This window comes from Saccostrea cucullata, unplaced genomic scaffold (genome assembly GCF_032062105.1).
Source record: "Saccostrea cucullata isolate Sc308-1 unplaced genomic scaffold, CSIRO_AGI_Scuc_v1 ctg1260, whole genome shotgun sequence".
NCBI classification, from domain to species: domain Eukaryota; kingdom Metazoa; phylum Mollusca; class Bivalvia; order Ostreida; family Ostreidae; genus Saccostrea; species Saccostrea cuccullata.
In genome coordinates, this window is record NW_026928677.1 from 243,241 (window position 1) to 260,929 (window position 17,689).

At 30.5% G+C, this 17,689-nt stretch overlaps 1 protein-coding gene across 1 annotated transcript; it reads right to left on the minus strand.

The window, feature by feature from the left end:
• Positions 1 to 2,985: 2,985 nt before the first annotated feature.
• Positions 2,986 to 17,680, minus strand: LOC134278404 (uncharacterized). Its single transcript, XM_062760716.1, has 3 exons — positions 17,513 to 17,680; positions 6,544 to 6,797; positions 2,986 to 3,255 (listed from the first exon to the last, which is right to left on the minus strand). Exons 1-3 carry the CDS (start codon positions 17,580 to 17,582, stop codon positions 2,986 to 2,988), a joined length of 594 nt encoding a protein of 197 aa, XP_062616700.1. The 5' UTR covers positions 17,583 to 17,680.
• Positions 17,681 to 17,689: the final 9 nt, after the last annotated feature.

Here is a 17,689-nt window from a genome sequence, read left to right on the forward strand (position 1 = left end):
TTAAATAATTGTACGATTTATGGATTAAAAAATCATTTTGAATGTTGAATAAAAATTCAAATAAATCAATTTAATGAAATGAAGTCCCTAAACTCATTCCGTTCATTCTTTTTTTCATTTCGTACAATGTTCCCATTATGTTTATGTAAATAAGTCTTTTAATAATCATAAAAAATATATACTGCACATATAGTAAGTCCTTCGAATATGCCTAATATGAGATTACCGGGTCAGTGTAAAATTATTTTTAAGGTTTAATCATTCATACAATGTCATATGCCGAATTAAACCTATTTTTCGTTATTATAAAAAAACAGTACACACAGAGTTTAATAGCGATGATTTATAATTATTTAGTTGGAAAAGTCGCATTTCACTCTTTTAATATTTGTTAATTAATTTTTCTGTTTTGTATTTTAAAGAAGAAAGTATTTAACCATTCAATGTTCGTTAATAAATACGAGGTTTTATGTATCTGTGATGTAAAATGTTTACATGTACATAAGTCAGAGCTTAGCGTAAACTTACATATGCAGTTGTAGCAGATTCATATTCTCATGTTTATCTCATTATTTATGCAGATCGCCATTATTTTAATAATTATTTAGATTTCTTTTCATAAAATTTAATTTTCTTGATTTTTTTCGTTCTTGATAGATCTATCATGTTAAATTTATTAATTTTGTTAAAGCCTTTTGTTAAAGCCATTTTCTTTAAACCTTTCTTTCGGTCAGTCTTTCTTCTATTTGTATTATTTTCTAAGGTATTAATATTTAATTGCAATTTTTGGATGCATCTCAGATTGTAAGCTTTAGACATTAAATACAAATATTTTATTTATTGCGTAAATTTCTTCCGTGAAATAGCTTGGTACTTGTAGATAAATTTATTAGATAAAAAGTTAAAATGTATATTTCAAAAAAAAATAATAATAAATCTGTTCATAGAGTTTCAAAAGTCACACACTTGAGAAGAAATTAAAAATAATACAGTCTCCATTTAGTAAAAATCCATTTAATCACTGTCAATTTTTTATATAACTTTTGTAAAAATAATACAGAGATCTCAGGGTTTTTTTATGATAATTAAATGTACTTTTTAGTTTAGATTTGAAGCTCTGCGAGTATTTAAATTAAAATATGATTTAATAAAAATAATCTTTAATCTTTAATTTTAATTCAAAATAATCTTTTCGTCTTGTCAAAAAACGTTCTGCATTTTGAAACAATCCTATCAGGTTTTGCGTTTATCCTATCGTGTAAATCGTTTATCAGGTCTATCGTGTTTTGCGTTTATCGTGTTTTGCGTGTATCGTGTTTTGCGTTTATCGTGTTTTGCTTTTATCCTATCGTGCGTGTATCCTGTCCTGTCGTGCGTGTATCCTATCGTATCGTGCGTGTATCCTATCGTATCGTGTATCCTGTAAAGAGTAACGATGCTGCTACTGTACATGTATTTGGTTATTTTGTTTATCTTATTTTAAATTGGTGAGGGACTTTCAACATCCCGCCCCTCGAATACGCCGTATACATGTATGAGATTACCGGGTAAGTCTAAAATAATTAATTTTCAGGGTTTAATAATTCATTTGCATTAGAAACAGTTCACACAAAGTTTAGTAGCAATGATCTATAATGATTTAGTCGGAAAAGACGCATTTCACCCTTTGAATATTTGTTTCTAAATTTTATGTTTTCTGTTGTAAAAAAAAGTCATTCAATATTCTTTAATTAATACGAGGCTTTAAGTATCTGATATATAATACATGTAGTTGTAGCAGGTTCATATTCTGTTGACACAGTTTAATGTATTAATGCAGAGCGCCATTATATAAACAATTATTTAGATTTCTACTCAGGAAATTAATTTTCTTGAAATATATAGTTATTTAAAGCCGATTTCCTTGGACCAGTATTTCGTCCTGTCATCTACATGTATATATTCCCTAAGATTTTTTAAATATTTAATTGCGATTTTTGGATATACCGCATATTGCAAGCTTTAGACATTAAATACAAATATTTATTTAATTGCGTAAATTTCTTCTATGAAGGGGTCATAGTTCAACCTTAAGATGAGAATTTCAACATTTACACAAATAATCGTAAATCCACACCCTTGACTAGAAATAATAATAATAAATTAATCAAAAAACATTACAGTCTCCATTTCATAAGAATCCATTTCATCATTGTCAAAAAATATGTATAAAGACAAAATTTTTGTAAAATTACCAGTCATCTCAATTTCTTTTATTATAATGATTAAATGTACTTACATGTAATAAAATTTAGATTTGATGCTTTGAAAGTACTTAAAATAGAATATTCTAGTAACTAAACAAAATAATATTTTCGTCTTGTCAGAAAACGGTCCGCATTTTGGAACAATCCTATCAGGTTTTGCGTTTATCCTATCGTGAAGATCGTTTATCAGGTCTATCGTGTTTTGCGTTTATCGTGTTTTGCGTGTATCCTATCGTGCGTGTATCCTGTCCTATCGTGCGTGTATCCTATCGTATCATGCGTGTATCCTATCGTATCGTGCGTGTATCCTATCGTATCGTGTATCCTGTAAAGAATAACGATGCGGGTACTGTAAGAAAGGGTTGGTGTTAGTTTTTAAAAAATGGTACTGAAAGATATTTTTATAAATTCCAATTATCACCACCATTAACATTCAAATCGCCTTCGATGTCAATCTTAATGTAGACTTACGTAATAATATTTTACGGAAATTGTGAAAAATCTGTATACAGGGTTATTTTATCCCTTTTATTTTCGCCCTTTCACACTTACAAACAACATTGCCTAGTCATAGTTTGCTGAAGAAATTATACTGTTTTCTTTGAATTTGCCTCGTTTTAAATTCGACCAAAATGAAACGGGCCGAAAGTTTTCCCTGTATACAGTAAGTATTTCATTGGATTTTTCTAACAATTTTTGTATGGGAAAAATAAGTTGGTTTCTTTTCTCGTTATGAATCCTAGTAGAAACCTCCCAAAGTCTTTAGTGGATCCGTCCTACTTTCACATCCAAGTGACATAAACGTAGACACATAAAGGTATTTATCCAAAAATAAAGAAATATCGTACCTGTGAAAAGATTCCACTGCAAAACTCTCCAACTTTTCAATTTGGGAGACTATAACTCGATATATCAAATCTCCAGGGGAAGAATTCACTGGGGTGACGCCTATCATCTTTAAGGTTTCCTCGTAGAAATATACATTTTTTTGAAAACTATCAACTGAAATCTATTTACGATATAACTAATCAATTAAATCATATACATTTACACTGTACATTCAGAGTAAAGAACAACTATTTTTTAAACCAAAAACATATGTTTATTATCGAAAAGGCATTCATGAATATTTTTAATGGGTTATAAATCAAGAAAAGCCATTGCATATCCGTTTATTCTTCTAAAACTTAATGATGTCCCTACGCTCTTCGATCCCACTACCATCATCCAATCACTTATTCTCGGGTCTTGTATTTCCGCTTGTCGGAAAGGACCGAAAAGTTGCGATTGTACAATTAGCTATTCAAATTGCATTATATATAAATCTTCAATATAAGTGTTCACCTAACATTTTTGAAGTTTTAGAGAACAAATGCAAACAATAAATAATTTCTTTTATTCCTGATTAATGATGCATATTTAAGTTGGATGTTGCATAAATTTCATGCAAGTATCTCGACAGAATTTTTAGCAAAGTGTCAAGGAAACGAAGTACCCTTAAAATGAAAATTCACACAAAAAAGCTCTATGTAGTAAAACCACCACTCGCTCGAATTACTACAAGACTGTAATTACAGTTGAATACCATGAACCCCTGAATAGGAGATTTACCCATCTGCTGCCACACCTACTGTCTAAATCTACTTTCCAAACCATTGAAATTGCGTAGAAAAGGGGGGGGGGATGACATTTCTTATAAAATTCCAATTGTGTTTGATGGGATTCAGATCCGGGATTAGGGAGTGTAGCATATCACACAGATGCCTTTTGGTCAATATCCTAGGGTGTTAGCACGTAGGTGACCTCTTGATGGATAATTAAGACTGCTTGAGCTGAAAGTAGACCGTCACTAGCACCGATTTCTTAACATTTTCGTACGATTGAAATTGTTTGTTTTCATGTTTCTAAGATTGTTTCACAACAATTCAACACTCTTTTAACATGGTATGACGTGAAAATTTGGCCTCAAATGAAAATCAAGGCCACTTCCGGTTTGGTCAAATTTTGTCAAAAACTTTCAAATTATGATAAATTGGTGATGAAAAATGACTCCCAACCTATAGAAAAATGTGTTTAAATGGGTTTTGATACTGGTTGTTAAATTTTAAAAGTAATATCAAGTACAATTAAGCACGTTAGTAAAACGTGGTGCAAAGATTGTCCAGATATCAATATTCCAACGGCTCTACCTTCCATCTCAATGGCTATTTTGCCAATCTTTTATGTTTTTTAGTAAAACCATTTTTTTAAATTTTGATAATGATCACAAAAAGATACTGATTATACAAAACACGTGCCGCAAAGTACACTTTTATTATTTTTAAGCTTCGTCATGCAATATAGATTTTCATCGGTGATATTTGATTTTCTTTCAATAATTGTTGAGAACACCCATTTGTTGTAATAATTTGAAAATATCACATCATTCTATACAGTAGTTTTTAAATAAATACATTTATTATATACCTAATCAAGTGAATTTTGTTGTTTTATTGGAGATTTAATATTTTCATGTATTCTGGATGTGTTTTCAGTTTTCCTTATCTTTTCAAACCGATCTATTGACCGGTCAATAGAATGCACGTTCTATTAACCGGTCAATGGAATGTGCGTTCTATTGACCGGTCAATAGACTGCGCGTTCCATTGACCGATGACGTATTTCGTCAAAAACGATCCGGGTTTGGAATTTAGTTGCTTGCAACACTACACAGACATGGTAAACAATTATCATATTCGATCTTTTTGCATTGGTTTTAAAAATTGTGTAATTTCAATGGTCGGATATTTTATTTATTGAGAGTTACTTTTAAATAATACACTGTGGGATGTGGAGACTGGTCATTCGGTGAGACCTGTCAGCCGAGGTTCCGTGTAGTAGTAGGTGCTCTGCTGGCACGAAAAAGGCCCCTCTCCACCAGGAAGTGGTGGCGTCTCCATATGAGTGAAAAATTTACGAGAGGAATGTAAACAATAGTCTAAACAATCAATCTTTAATTAATATTACAGATGCACCGTATTTAGGTAAAAATTAAGAATATGGTACGGGAACTTATATACTGAATATACAATTTTGAACACTTAATACGGAAAATAAAATTAGATAATAAAACAATTATTTAATGCCTGAGCATTCAATAGACCAGAAATTTTTTCCCTCGGTGCAGGGAACAGCTCATTGTGTTCTATATAATATATATATTGAAGATCTAAAAAATAAATATAAATTTCAAGTGTCCTGCGTTAATGAGGAAACTGTTACTTAGATGCAATAGGTATGATACGTTTGGATTGATATATTCGAAGAATATATATCGGTTACTAGCACTAAGCTTAAATGATGCCTTCGTTCCCTTGTGTATACATGAACGAGAGCCGTTCAAAAATTACGCTGAGTTGTTGCACAGAAAAAAAAATTGAGGACATAATCGGACAAAATGTCACACATAATATACATGTAAAGGAATTTTTACTTATATGGTCTTCAAAATAAATTTCATATCAAAATGTTATAAATTGGTATAAATTGGTATCTATATTGGTCTTCAAAATAAATTTCATATCAAAATTTTATAAATTGGTATCTGTATTGGCGATATCTCGAGCATCACATGCAATTCAACATAAGTGTGTGCGCCGTCAATTCAGGAGACGTCATTTTCACAATCGTCTTCAAGGGGACGGCATCGGAGAAAAGTCAATATATTTCTGTTAGTACTTCAAATATCATGTTAGAAATCTAAATACATTACAATAGAACAATTTAGAGAAAAATTTGAGAAAATTGTCGAAAAGTATCGCGAATTATCGAAAAATAATGAGTTTACTTAAATTTTGGATTCCACATGCTTTTGCTTTACATTTTTTGTCGTGCTCCGTACTTCTCCATCAGCGATATCAACGTATCGATAATTTTCGTATAAATTTTTTAAATCAATAATATTTGCCCAAAATTCATTGGAATCTTTAAGGTACATATTTCTGTGAAATTTCATAACTATACGACATCTGAAAGAGTAAGTAATAACACAGTCCGTGTAATTTTAATTTTGAACGGCCCTCGTATAGTAAAAAAGTTGTCCTGTTTACTTAATTTTTATAATGTAGCATTTTTCTGTCGATTACAGTCAAGTGATGATTTCATGGAAAACTTAAACTTTCAAACGCTCTATTGACTTTATTCAATATTTTAAGGACGTTTACGTTTTATCGGCAACCTTGAACAATTATCAATCCTTTTCAGTTTAACAAACGTATCTTTTTCTAAGTCTACATTTTTAACATATTCCTATACTTACTCTTGTTATTTTTCCAAAGTCAAAAATCAATGTAGCCGAAATTGATGAATTTTTAGTTAATGTTCCTCTATAAATTTTCTTTTCTTTAAGATAAACATATTCGTCATTCCATAGATTAACGGTATTTGAAATTCCAGTAAGGTTTCCAAATGTCTGCTCCTTCGGAAGGATCCTACTATCATAAACAGAGAACTGAAATCCAGAGGATGTATTTGTTTTCACCAAAATGTCATCTCCAGAGACCGTGAGAATATCTGCAAAATAAAACACGTTTGTCAAATATTTAATCCAATGCAATGTTACCCCATGTGCACTACCTGATCAAATCTGAAGTATATTTCTCATCAATTTGTAGTGCCCATCATTTTCTTTTTACCGACAGAACACAATCTAAAACCATAGCGAATCCGAAGCGGACCCCGGGTTTGCTTTGCGGATTCGTTCAGGGTCAGCTTTTGGTTCGTTTTCAGAAATATATGGACCGCTCTGGGTCCATCCTAGGTGCGGGATCAGCTCTGGGACCGCTAAAGCGAACCCGGCGTTCGCTTTCTGGAACCGCATTGCGCACTGATGCGTGAAGCGGACCCCGCTTTAATCTCGCCGCCAGTAAGCCCCGTCCCTTGTTTATTACAATACAGTAATGAAATTGCGGAATCAATCATTGTTGTTCTTGTAGCGATCGATACATGTACACGGAATAGGTATACAGTCTGTGACATTATGGAGAACATTTGTTATTTTCAAACTGTACATTCGATATGGATGGATACATATGTATAAATTTATTATTATTTCCTTGATTTCTCCGCTCTCGGAGTTTTGGTCCCGATAAAAGTTATTTAATGCGGGTTATTAGGCATTTTTTTCCTTAAATACCTTTCAGATTCATGCGTTATAAAGTACTAAATTTAATTTGTTATTCTATATGCTTTGCTAAATCGTAGTTTAAATGTTAGACAAGCACTGCGTTATGATATCTATAAATTAACCTTTGGTAAACCTTATATATTTAGATTTCATTTGTAATATTTACACATTGGAAGTTCGTAATTACGAAAGTCTAATAGAATCTATCTAATAAAAAAAATTTAATCACGTGAACAACCCGCTAGCAATTCTCATTGAAGTATATAAACTTTTTATCTATTTTTTTAAATAACGCCTTTTCGAAAGGCCTTTTATCCATTCCAAAAGGTAATTTTACAACTTTCTAAAAGGCGTTATTACGCCTTTCAGAATAAAAAGCCTTTTAAAAAGGTGTACAAACTCCTTTTGGAATGGAAAGACGTTATAACGCCTTTTGAGAAGGAATTATAAAGCCATTTGCAAAGGCCTTATAACGCATTTTGTTGTAGAAAGAAAGGCGTAATAATGTCTTTTCATAAGGCGTTATTACGCCTTTATTTTTTTTTTCTTTAGATTTATCCTAATGGGCTTTCGTACGTAACATGTGCGTAACACGGACGCTTTAAAAAAATATTTTAATAGATTTTATCAGATCTTGATTACGCTCAGAATTAGGGAGCGAGTATGATTTAAATCAGAATGAAAAAAAAGACAGAAAAATAATAGTTTCCTGATAAGAATATATTAATATACCTCCTACTTCACATACAATGTACACACATTATTGAAATTTAAAATTATTTACAACAACAATGCAAGAAAAATCAAGACAAAAGAAAAGAAAAGATCTTAACTGTAAAGTCTGATCATTAAACTAGATCTTAATAATAAAGCCTGATAATTTTTATTTTGTAAATATATTGTATGAGTCGTCTTCCAATTTAATTCTGTACTCGAACTGTTTTCTATACGCCTAAAGCAGCTGTTTTGTTTTTTTTTCAAATACAATGTAATATACTACTTGAAGTACTTGCACAGTGAATTTTAAGAAAAGGCTCCGTCGCTCAGTATGACTATGTATGTAGTAAGTTTGTTTTTATACACAGTGACAGAGAAGATTTTTAAAGAATGCATTTTCACAAGATAATCAATGGAGCCCCACCCTAACACCAGAACCCTTAACCCTGTGGCCATGAATTTCACAATTGTGGTAGTTGACTCAGTGTCTATTATATTCATGCCAAACGGTAACTGCTTGATGTCCAGGTTTAAAGATTTTTAAAAAATTGAACTAGTAGTTTTTGCCAAACTCCTCTGACACCAGTTATTTATAGGCATTCGCGTGTTGGTATAAAGTACATGTCATCATTGAAAAAAATTTTACATGGAGATACTTTTAATGTTATTCATTTTACAGAGTTTTTAAAATGGTTGTGTTTTAATCGGACAATCTATATTTTTTATTCAAAATCTTTCATCCTGATTTTCTTTCAAGATTAAAAAGATGTCAGATTCCACTGTTTAAATGAAAGTAAGGGTCTCACTTCCTTTGCATTTTTCACAGTTTTCATTGGGCCATCACATCTTTCGCCATCTTTATTTGTCGAGGATTGCACGGAAGTGAGACAGTTATCTTGAGTGTTTTGCTATTTTGCATTTGTTTTCTTCCGTTGATATACTTCTTTTTTTTATTCATCTTGATTTTATTTAACTGACTTCTTCGTTTATTTTCTATCTTCCTGATTTGATTTTATCATAACAGGTCTGACTCCAGACTAAAGGATAACATTAAAGATAATTGTGTCCATTGTTCCCTCTAATAGTCATCAGAAATGACAAAACTAAGACAGCTTTTTGATATATTTTTAAGAATAATGTATCGGGATAACGAAACATATTCAAGCTTAAAAGAAATTTGATACAATACATTATAAGTGAAGAACAAACATGGAATAATCCGTAGAAATTTACTGAGTATACGGTATTTTAGAAATTAAGATAAAAAAATAACATGGTTAGTATATGATCAATTGATATACTAAGATGAAAATTAAAATAATTTCATTTTACTCCTTTACATTGATTTTATCTTATTTCTATTTTTATGACAACTTTTTAAGCATACTTAATATTCTTTTCTTAATGATGTTTATATCGTTTACAACTTTCAATTAACTTTTTATTTAAGGTATGTCAATCGTAAAAAGTAGGGGGACAAAAATGAATTTAAACTATTCAGTAATAATCAACAATTATCAGATCTACTACAAACCAAAAGGAAAGCCTTGAGGGTCCCTGAACCCAAATATTGCACATCTTTATGGAAAGGCATCTTCGCTGAAAATGAATGTTTGATTGATACTATGGTAAATGCTCCAAAGCATTGGTTCGTTTTCAGTATATAATTAGAGCCCACCCTAACACCAAAACCCCACTCTCTACTCCTGGCACAAGGGACCTTGAAATTCATAATTCTTCAAGAAGAACCATTGTTCATCATGGATATATGTAGGCTATTCATCTTCTCATTGACCAGGAGTGGAGGAGAAGATTTTCAAGGAAATGCATTTCACTATATAATCAATAGAGCCCCGACATTAAACCAGAATGCCTGAACCTAGGGTCATAGAATAAACAATTTAAGCAGAAAAGATTTTCAAAGTATGCATTTTCTCAATATAATTAAAGGAGCCCCACCCGAACACAAGAAACCCTGTCCTTGGGGCTGTGACTTCACAGTTTTAGAAGAGGCAACCTTCCTCGGTATCAATATATATGTAGTAGGTTTGTTTAGTTAATAAAAGCAAAGAAATAGATTTTCAAGGTATAAATGTATTTTCACTATATCAGCAATGGAGCAGGGCCCCTAACCCAGGGATCATGAATTTTACAATTGTGGTAGATGACTTGGCGGTTATTATTATTTGTACCAAACGTTCACTGCTTGATGTTCAGGTGTAAAGATTTTTTAAGATTGAACTATTATAAGTGGTGTTTGCCCAATCCCTCAGACACCAGCGATTTTTATAGGCATTCGCGTGTCGGTATAAAGTACATGCAATCATTTCAACATTCCACTGAAAGAAGATTGCATGGATACATGTATAATTTTAAGAATCTTCATTTTACAGAATTTTTAAAATCATTGTGTTTTGGCCTTGCTTTTTATCGGACAATCTATATTTTTTATTCAAAATCTTTCATCTTGATTTTCTTTCAAGATTAAAAAGATGTCAGATTTTACTGTTTTACTGAAAGTAAGGGTTTTACTTCCTTTGCATTGTTTACAATTTTCATTGGGTAAACAATTTTCATTGGGCCATCACATCTTTTTCAATCCTGATTTTTTTCAAGGATTGCACGGAAGTTAAACAGTTATCTTGAGTGTTTTGCTATTTTGCATTTGTTTTCTTCTGTTGATATACTCTTTTTTCATCTTGATTTTATTTAACTGAATTCTCCGTTCAGTTTCCCTTTTTGCCGATTTGATTTTATCATCACAGGTCTGACACCAGACTTAAAAGATAACATTAAGGATAATTGTGTTCATTTGTCCCTGTAATTTTCATCAGAAATGACAAAGCTGAGACAACTTTGTAAAATATTTTATGAATAATATATTGGGGTAACGAAGCATATTCAAGCTCAAAAGTCACCTGATACAATACATTATAGGTGTAAAACAAACATGGAATAATTCGTACAAAATTTATTGTGCATTTGGTATTCTAGCAATTGATATAAAAAAACATGGTAGCATTCGATCCTAGGATATACTGATATGAACATTATAATCATTTTAATTTCACCTTTACATTCATTAAATTGTATGTATACGTTGATTATTAAGCATACTTTATATTCTTTACTTAATAATGATTTATATCGGTTACAATTTTCATTGAACTCGATTTAAAAAAAAATCTTTTTGTGGTATAATTTGAATTAATTAATTACTACTTATTTTTTTACTAAATGATTGATTGATTGTTTATTGCTTGACGTCCCTCTCGAGAATCTTTCATATCATATGGAGACGCCACCACTAGCCGGTGGAAAACTTCAAATTTTGTCCTATGCTCGGCACCCAGGACTATTGAGCAGGAAGGTATCGTTATTTTTCGTGCCAGCACCTACTGCGACACGGGACCTGGGTTTATACGGTCTCATTTGAAGAACCAGTCTCCACGTTCCACTGTGGGATTGAACCCATGACGTAAGGATCAACTCCTTACCTCGCTGCTCTAGAGCAGACGCTCTACCCACTGTGCTACCGATGTTGAAACTTTATCAATGCTTAAATAATTCCTGTATTAAAGTTAGCTAAAACAGTAAGTTTTGGTTATTTTTTTTTTACACTCGATCTTGTTTCATTGTAATTTTTATGAAACTGAAATATTTTAAAAGCGTTTATATGTACATGTACAAGTATACAGGGTTCTCAATCGTTTGGAATTTTTACTGTGTTGCAGAGTTGACGCAAAGCACTAATTGTTGCAATCAAATTTGCAACTGAATTACTGTTCACTATAAGTACAAAAAAATACATGCACACACTTTAGATAAAAAACATAATTTGTTAAACAAGTGACTTGGTCGTACACATTGACGAAATAAATACACGTTTTGAGAAGAAGAGGAAATTCTTGTCAAAACAGTTGAACTACTTATAGTTTTCAAAGTACATTTGCCTTGATTTTTTGTCAGTTTTTTTTTTTTCGAAATACCGAATTACAAAAAAAATCAGAATAGTCGAATACTTAAATAGTTTTTTGGATATTTTAAGACAATTTATTTACATTACTTAATTGATTTAAGAAGGGTGTTATATTTGTTTGACTAATATTGCCATCATAATTCTAGACCTATACGTGACTTTATAGAAAAGACATATTAAAGTATATATTTCTTAATTATATACATGTAATAGATTCTGTAATGCAACTATATAAACCAATTAACCGTTAGAGGAAGTTTGAAAACAAATCATTTGTCGTTCTTCTTTCATGCGTAAAGTCCAGTGAGGGTCTAAGGGATAATTAATTATCCAAGGTGAAACCCCTATATTAGGTGCTCTATCTTACAGAATTAAAGGGGTATTTTCCCGTTTTGCACAAATTTAATAATTAGGTTGAAAACAGTAGGGGTTAAATGTGCTTTGATAACAATTATAGTCTGAAAAGAAATACCTGGGTTTACCTGTATTTTACCCATGTAGCATGGACAGGAAGAAAAATACTTTAATGTACAAGAGTATTTTTGGAAAAAGTGAATTGATTAAAAATTTTATTTCATATCAATTATAATGCTAAAGAAAACGACATTTCTTGAAAAACACTCTATTTAAATCTGATATTTCAGAAATTGATACCGATTGCATTCATGACATATTATTTAGTATAAATTTCTATTTTATTATAAATGTAAATAAATAAATGAAAACTTGTAAAGCGACTTTCTTAATGACAAAATACAAAATTAAAACCCGTGGATCTTGGATATATTAAACACACGGACATTTGAAACCTCAATACAGTTCTTCTCGTTATCTTACAAACAAATAAGAAATAATATTTTAAAAAAAATAATGATTAAAAAACATAAACGAATAAGTGTCGTGTTCATATCACATAAATTGGTAGAATACTTTCATTTTATGGACCTAACGATAATAAAATGCAGTCAAAAACAGTGTTTGATATATCTTTTTAATAAAGCATGTTGCTTTGAAAATTCTAAATTTAATAACTCTCTTCGTTAGGACATTAATGTTTTATTATACTTTAAAATTTAATTGCATTAATGAAAAAAAAATATTTCAATACCTGTAAATTGCACGGATGCCAAACTGTGCAAATAAAAGATAAATGAAAAAAACCCATTAAATTCAGAAAAAAACGAAGAAAATCAATAAAATAATGTTGTTTCTTTAATTTCATACAAGTAATTTTGTCTTTCTCTTTATTTAGTTACATGTATTCTATTTTTCTTTGTTTATTTTTATTCCAAGTTCGATTTAAAACAAATTAACCAGGGAATCTATTTAATTAATTTATCAAAGAGTACAATAGAACATGAAAAATAATGTTACTTTGTTTACAACAATGAATGATCCTTATAAGGAAAATAATAAGTTGTGGCATGTGTTGTCGTATTTTGTGAAAAAGTCAAAGAATATTAGCTATATATTAGTCACTTTGTAACGTACATTTAAATATTTGTTAGCGCTATCTACATGTGAATGCAATAATCAAGCATGAATTAGTCTGCTGTTAAACGTAGTGCGTTCTTTAATTATTCCATAAATAGTAGAGGGCTCATATAAAACAAGTCTCCATTCTTTATATACCGGGAACTATAAAGGTCAGAGTCATTTCAAAAGGTCAGAAGTCAAATATTTTTAAGACACCTTCTGAATTTTCTTTATTATTTTGCCATTGGAATCCTTTTAATCGTCAAACTACACCTAACAAAAAAATACTATAGTTAATAATACTATATAAATATATAGTTATATATAAATAATAATAATAATAATAATAAATAACTATATAAATAATATAGTTAATACTATAGTTACTATAGTTAACTATAGTTATAACTTTGACACTTTGAAAAACTTTGGCGAAAACTTTGACACTTTGAAAAACTTTGGCGAAAACTTTGACACTTTGAAAAACTTTGGCGAAAACTTTGACACTTTGAAAAACTTTGACGAAAACTTTGACACTTTGAAAAACTTTGACGAAAACATTGACACTTTGAAAAACTTTGGCGAAAACTTTGACACTTTGAAAAACTTTGGCGAAAACTTTGACACTTTGAAAAACTTTGGCATAAACTTTGACGCTTTGAAAAACTTTGGCGAAAACTTTGACACTTTGAAAAATTTTGGCGAAAACTTTGACACTTTGAAAAACTTTGGCGAAAACTTTGATACTTCGAAAAACTTTATCAAAAACTTTGATACTTTGAAAAACTTTATCGAAATTTTGGATACTTCGAAAATCTTATTCGAAAACTTGGATACTTTGAAAAACTTTATCGAAAACTGGGATGCTTTTAAACTTTGAAAAAGTTTATTGAAAACTTTGACACTTTAAAATACTTTATCAAAACTTTTATTCTACGAAAAACTTTATCCAAAACTTTTACACTTTGAAAAACATTATCGAGTCTCTGATACTTTGTAAAACTTAATCGAAAACCTGGATACTTTGAAAAACTTTATCATAGAAAATTTAAAAAACTTTATCGAAAACTTGGATACTTTAACACATAGAAAAACTTAATTGCCAACTTTGACACTTTAAAAAACTTTATCAAAAACTTTGAAAAATTAAAAAACTTTATCGAAAACTTGGGATGCTTTGAAAAACTTTATGGAAAAGTTGGATACTTTGAAAAACTTTATCGAAAATTCTGATACTTTGAAGAACTTTGACACTTATAAATCTTTGGCGAAAACTTTGACACTTTGAAAAACTTTGGTGAAAACTTTGACACTTTGAAAAACTTTGGCGAAAACTTTGACACTTTGAAAAACTGTGGCGAAAACTTTGACACTTTGTAAAACTTTGGCGAAAACTTTGACACTTTGAAAAACTTTGGCGAAAACTTTGACACTTTAGAAAACTTTGACGAAAACTTTGACAATTTGAAAAACTTTGACGAAAACATTGACACTTTGAAAAACTTTGGCGAAAACTTTGACACTTTGAAAAACTTTGACGAAAACTTTGACACTTTGAAAAACTTTGGCGAAAACTTTGACACTTTGAAAAACTTTGACGAAAACTTTGACACTTTGATTTACTATAAATAACTATAATTAACTATAGTTAACTATAGTATTTTTTTGTTAGGGACCCTTTAAAAATGGTTCTTTAATTTTTGCACATATCAATCCCATTTGGACAATCTGTTGAAATTTTGAATCATACATTTTTTTTAGAAAATTTTATTAAGTGTAGGATATTTACATGTATAATTATACTAATGTAAAATTTCGACACTACCTGTATGTATGTTTTTTATGTAATGCTTTGTTCAAATTCTCCAGTATCAATAAAACTAACTGAATTTAAATAACAAAAATCGTATTTTTATGAAGACCTTTACACAAAGTTGCAAAAGATCAATTGATAATTAAAAAATATGGTTCATTCTCAAGTCGGAGGTCCCGATTTCACAAAATTCTGACGGGGTCTGCTGTGCCAAATTTCAAACTTTGTGGAAAAAATGCCAGGATGAATTTTTTCATATCAGATCATTTTTCAAAACATTAGAAATCTGCAGAATTTGGACAACATAGTAAGTTGGAATTTTTAGTTACTAAGAACCTTTATCATGCAGGAACACATAGGACTGCGTTAATGAAAATCTATTTTCTAGAACAGTCGCTAAACCTTCCAACAGCGATTCCACGTTTGTCCCACAGCAGGCATTTTATTTGTAAAAAGCAGTCCCCCACAAAACAAATCCCAAAGAAGTGCATTCTGGGAGTGCTTGGGTTTCAGGTTAGGTTAGATAATTATTTAGATGCTACGTATTGTAGTAAATGCCGTACATTATGCCATAATTACAGGTACGGTTATATCATAGCAGCTGAATAACCAAGACTTTCGATCACTTAAACTGTCTTAATTAATTTTATTTTATCCACATGGGACAAATTATGGGAACTTGGGACAAGAATAAGGATTTATAAAATGTATTATTCTATTTAGGAAATATACTAAACGCGTACGCATTGATATCTTTTATTTTAAGTTTTATGCACATTGTTTGATTACACTACAGAGATATAATATATTATACTCATTCCATTTTTTTACTCTTTTCTCTTAAAAACAAGTTCTTTTGAACTTTCGCTTGTGGCAGGGATCTAGCAGAGCAAATTATATAGAAAATGAACAGTAAATATTGGACATGCAAAGTTTATATATATCGTTTATCTATGATCTTAGTTAAGTCTTTCTGTTCAAGATATTGAGAACAAAACGACGTCTATGCTTTAGTCATTCGAACTTATGGAATACATGACAATAAATTTTTTGATAGGTGTATTTTATCTTATTATACGTCTTTTTTTTCAAATAGCCACCCATCGATGAATTTACTCCTCAATACAAAGATGTTCGTGTTTCCGTTTTGAACAGGATCCGAATTTTTGCAACAGAGTGTTAAACAATCACAAATTGGTATTAAAATACGGTGTTGATATTTTCACATAAAAGAAAAACACAGAAACATGGTATCATTAAGTATGAAGAGTTTTACTTTCGGATTTCTGTATCCATTAAACATGCAAAATGATGCTCAAGCATTAGTAGTATTGAACATGTTGAATGTAAAACACAAAAGATTTCGATTGTTAATTGAAATTTTACATCATAAATAGTGTCAACGAAAATGTACTTCCTAATTCCAAAAAAATAAGAGTATTAATCAGACCAGAAGAACTTAAACAATTTATGCAAATATAATTATTCCGTACAAACACCCCAAAATTGTTATAACTCGTTAAACACTCGTTATTACATGTACGTGTAAGTTATTTCGTAAAATCAGGTTATTATATTTCGTTATTAAGGTATATTAAATCTCTAACGAGAGGATTTATTCGTTATAACGAGAGGTTAAAATCTTTTACATCGAGATTATTTTTTCGCTATCATGAAATAACGAACTCGTAATAACGAGATACTCGATCACTCATCATAACAAGATACTCGTTGTAATGAATAAAAAACTGTTGAAAAAATTATTTTGACAAAATGACCCCAATTATATCCGGCTTTCAATACAACTAATCAAAAAAGCAATGAAGAAAAATTGACTTTTTTTACTGTTAAAAGGATTAAATAAGAAAGTGCTTGACCTTGCAATAATACAAAGAGGATATGTTTGGCAACCAGCATTATCTGGGGAAAAATACTTAAGTAATAAATATGTACTTTCCTCAGAAATTGGGGTCATTCCCATAATGTTTTAACAGAGGTTGAAGATTTCTTTTTTAACCTTAAATCCAACAATAAAGATTATTTTTTTACAAATATGATGGTATTTATAATTTGAGATTTTTTAAGAGACTAGAGAATGAAGAAGAAACTGAACTTACCGATGCTGAACCACAAAAACAGGACTCCCAGAGAACAGATACAAACTGAGATAGAATTACCAATCTCCATTATAGAATAAGGTTTTTAGTCGTTTTTCTTTATCATACTATGCCTTTTGAACAGGATAGCCGGCAAGAAAGTGCGTGTCCTACTTTCCTTTTCCGATAAAGCTTTTA

Excerpts from the sequence above, each read along its gene's own strand:
- LOC134278404 (XM_062760716.1), bottom strand. The coding sequence starts at position 17,582 with ATGGAGATTGGTAATTCTATCTCAGTTTGTATCTGTTCTCTGGGAGTC. Across the intron at positions 6,798-17,512 it reads GTTTTTGTGGTTCAGCATCG|ATATTCTCACGGTCTCTGGA; the intron begins GTAAGTTCAGTT and ends TTTATTTTGCAG. Across the intron at positions 3,256-6,543 it reads ACTTTGGAAAAATAACAAGA|ATTTCAGTTGATAGTTTTCA; the intron begins GTAAGTATAGGA and ends TATCGTAAATAG.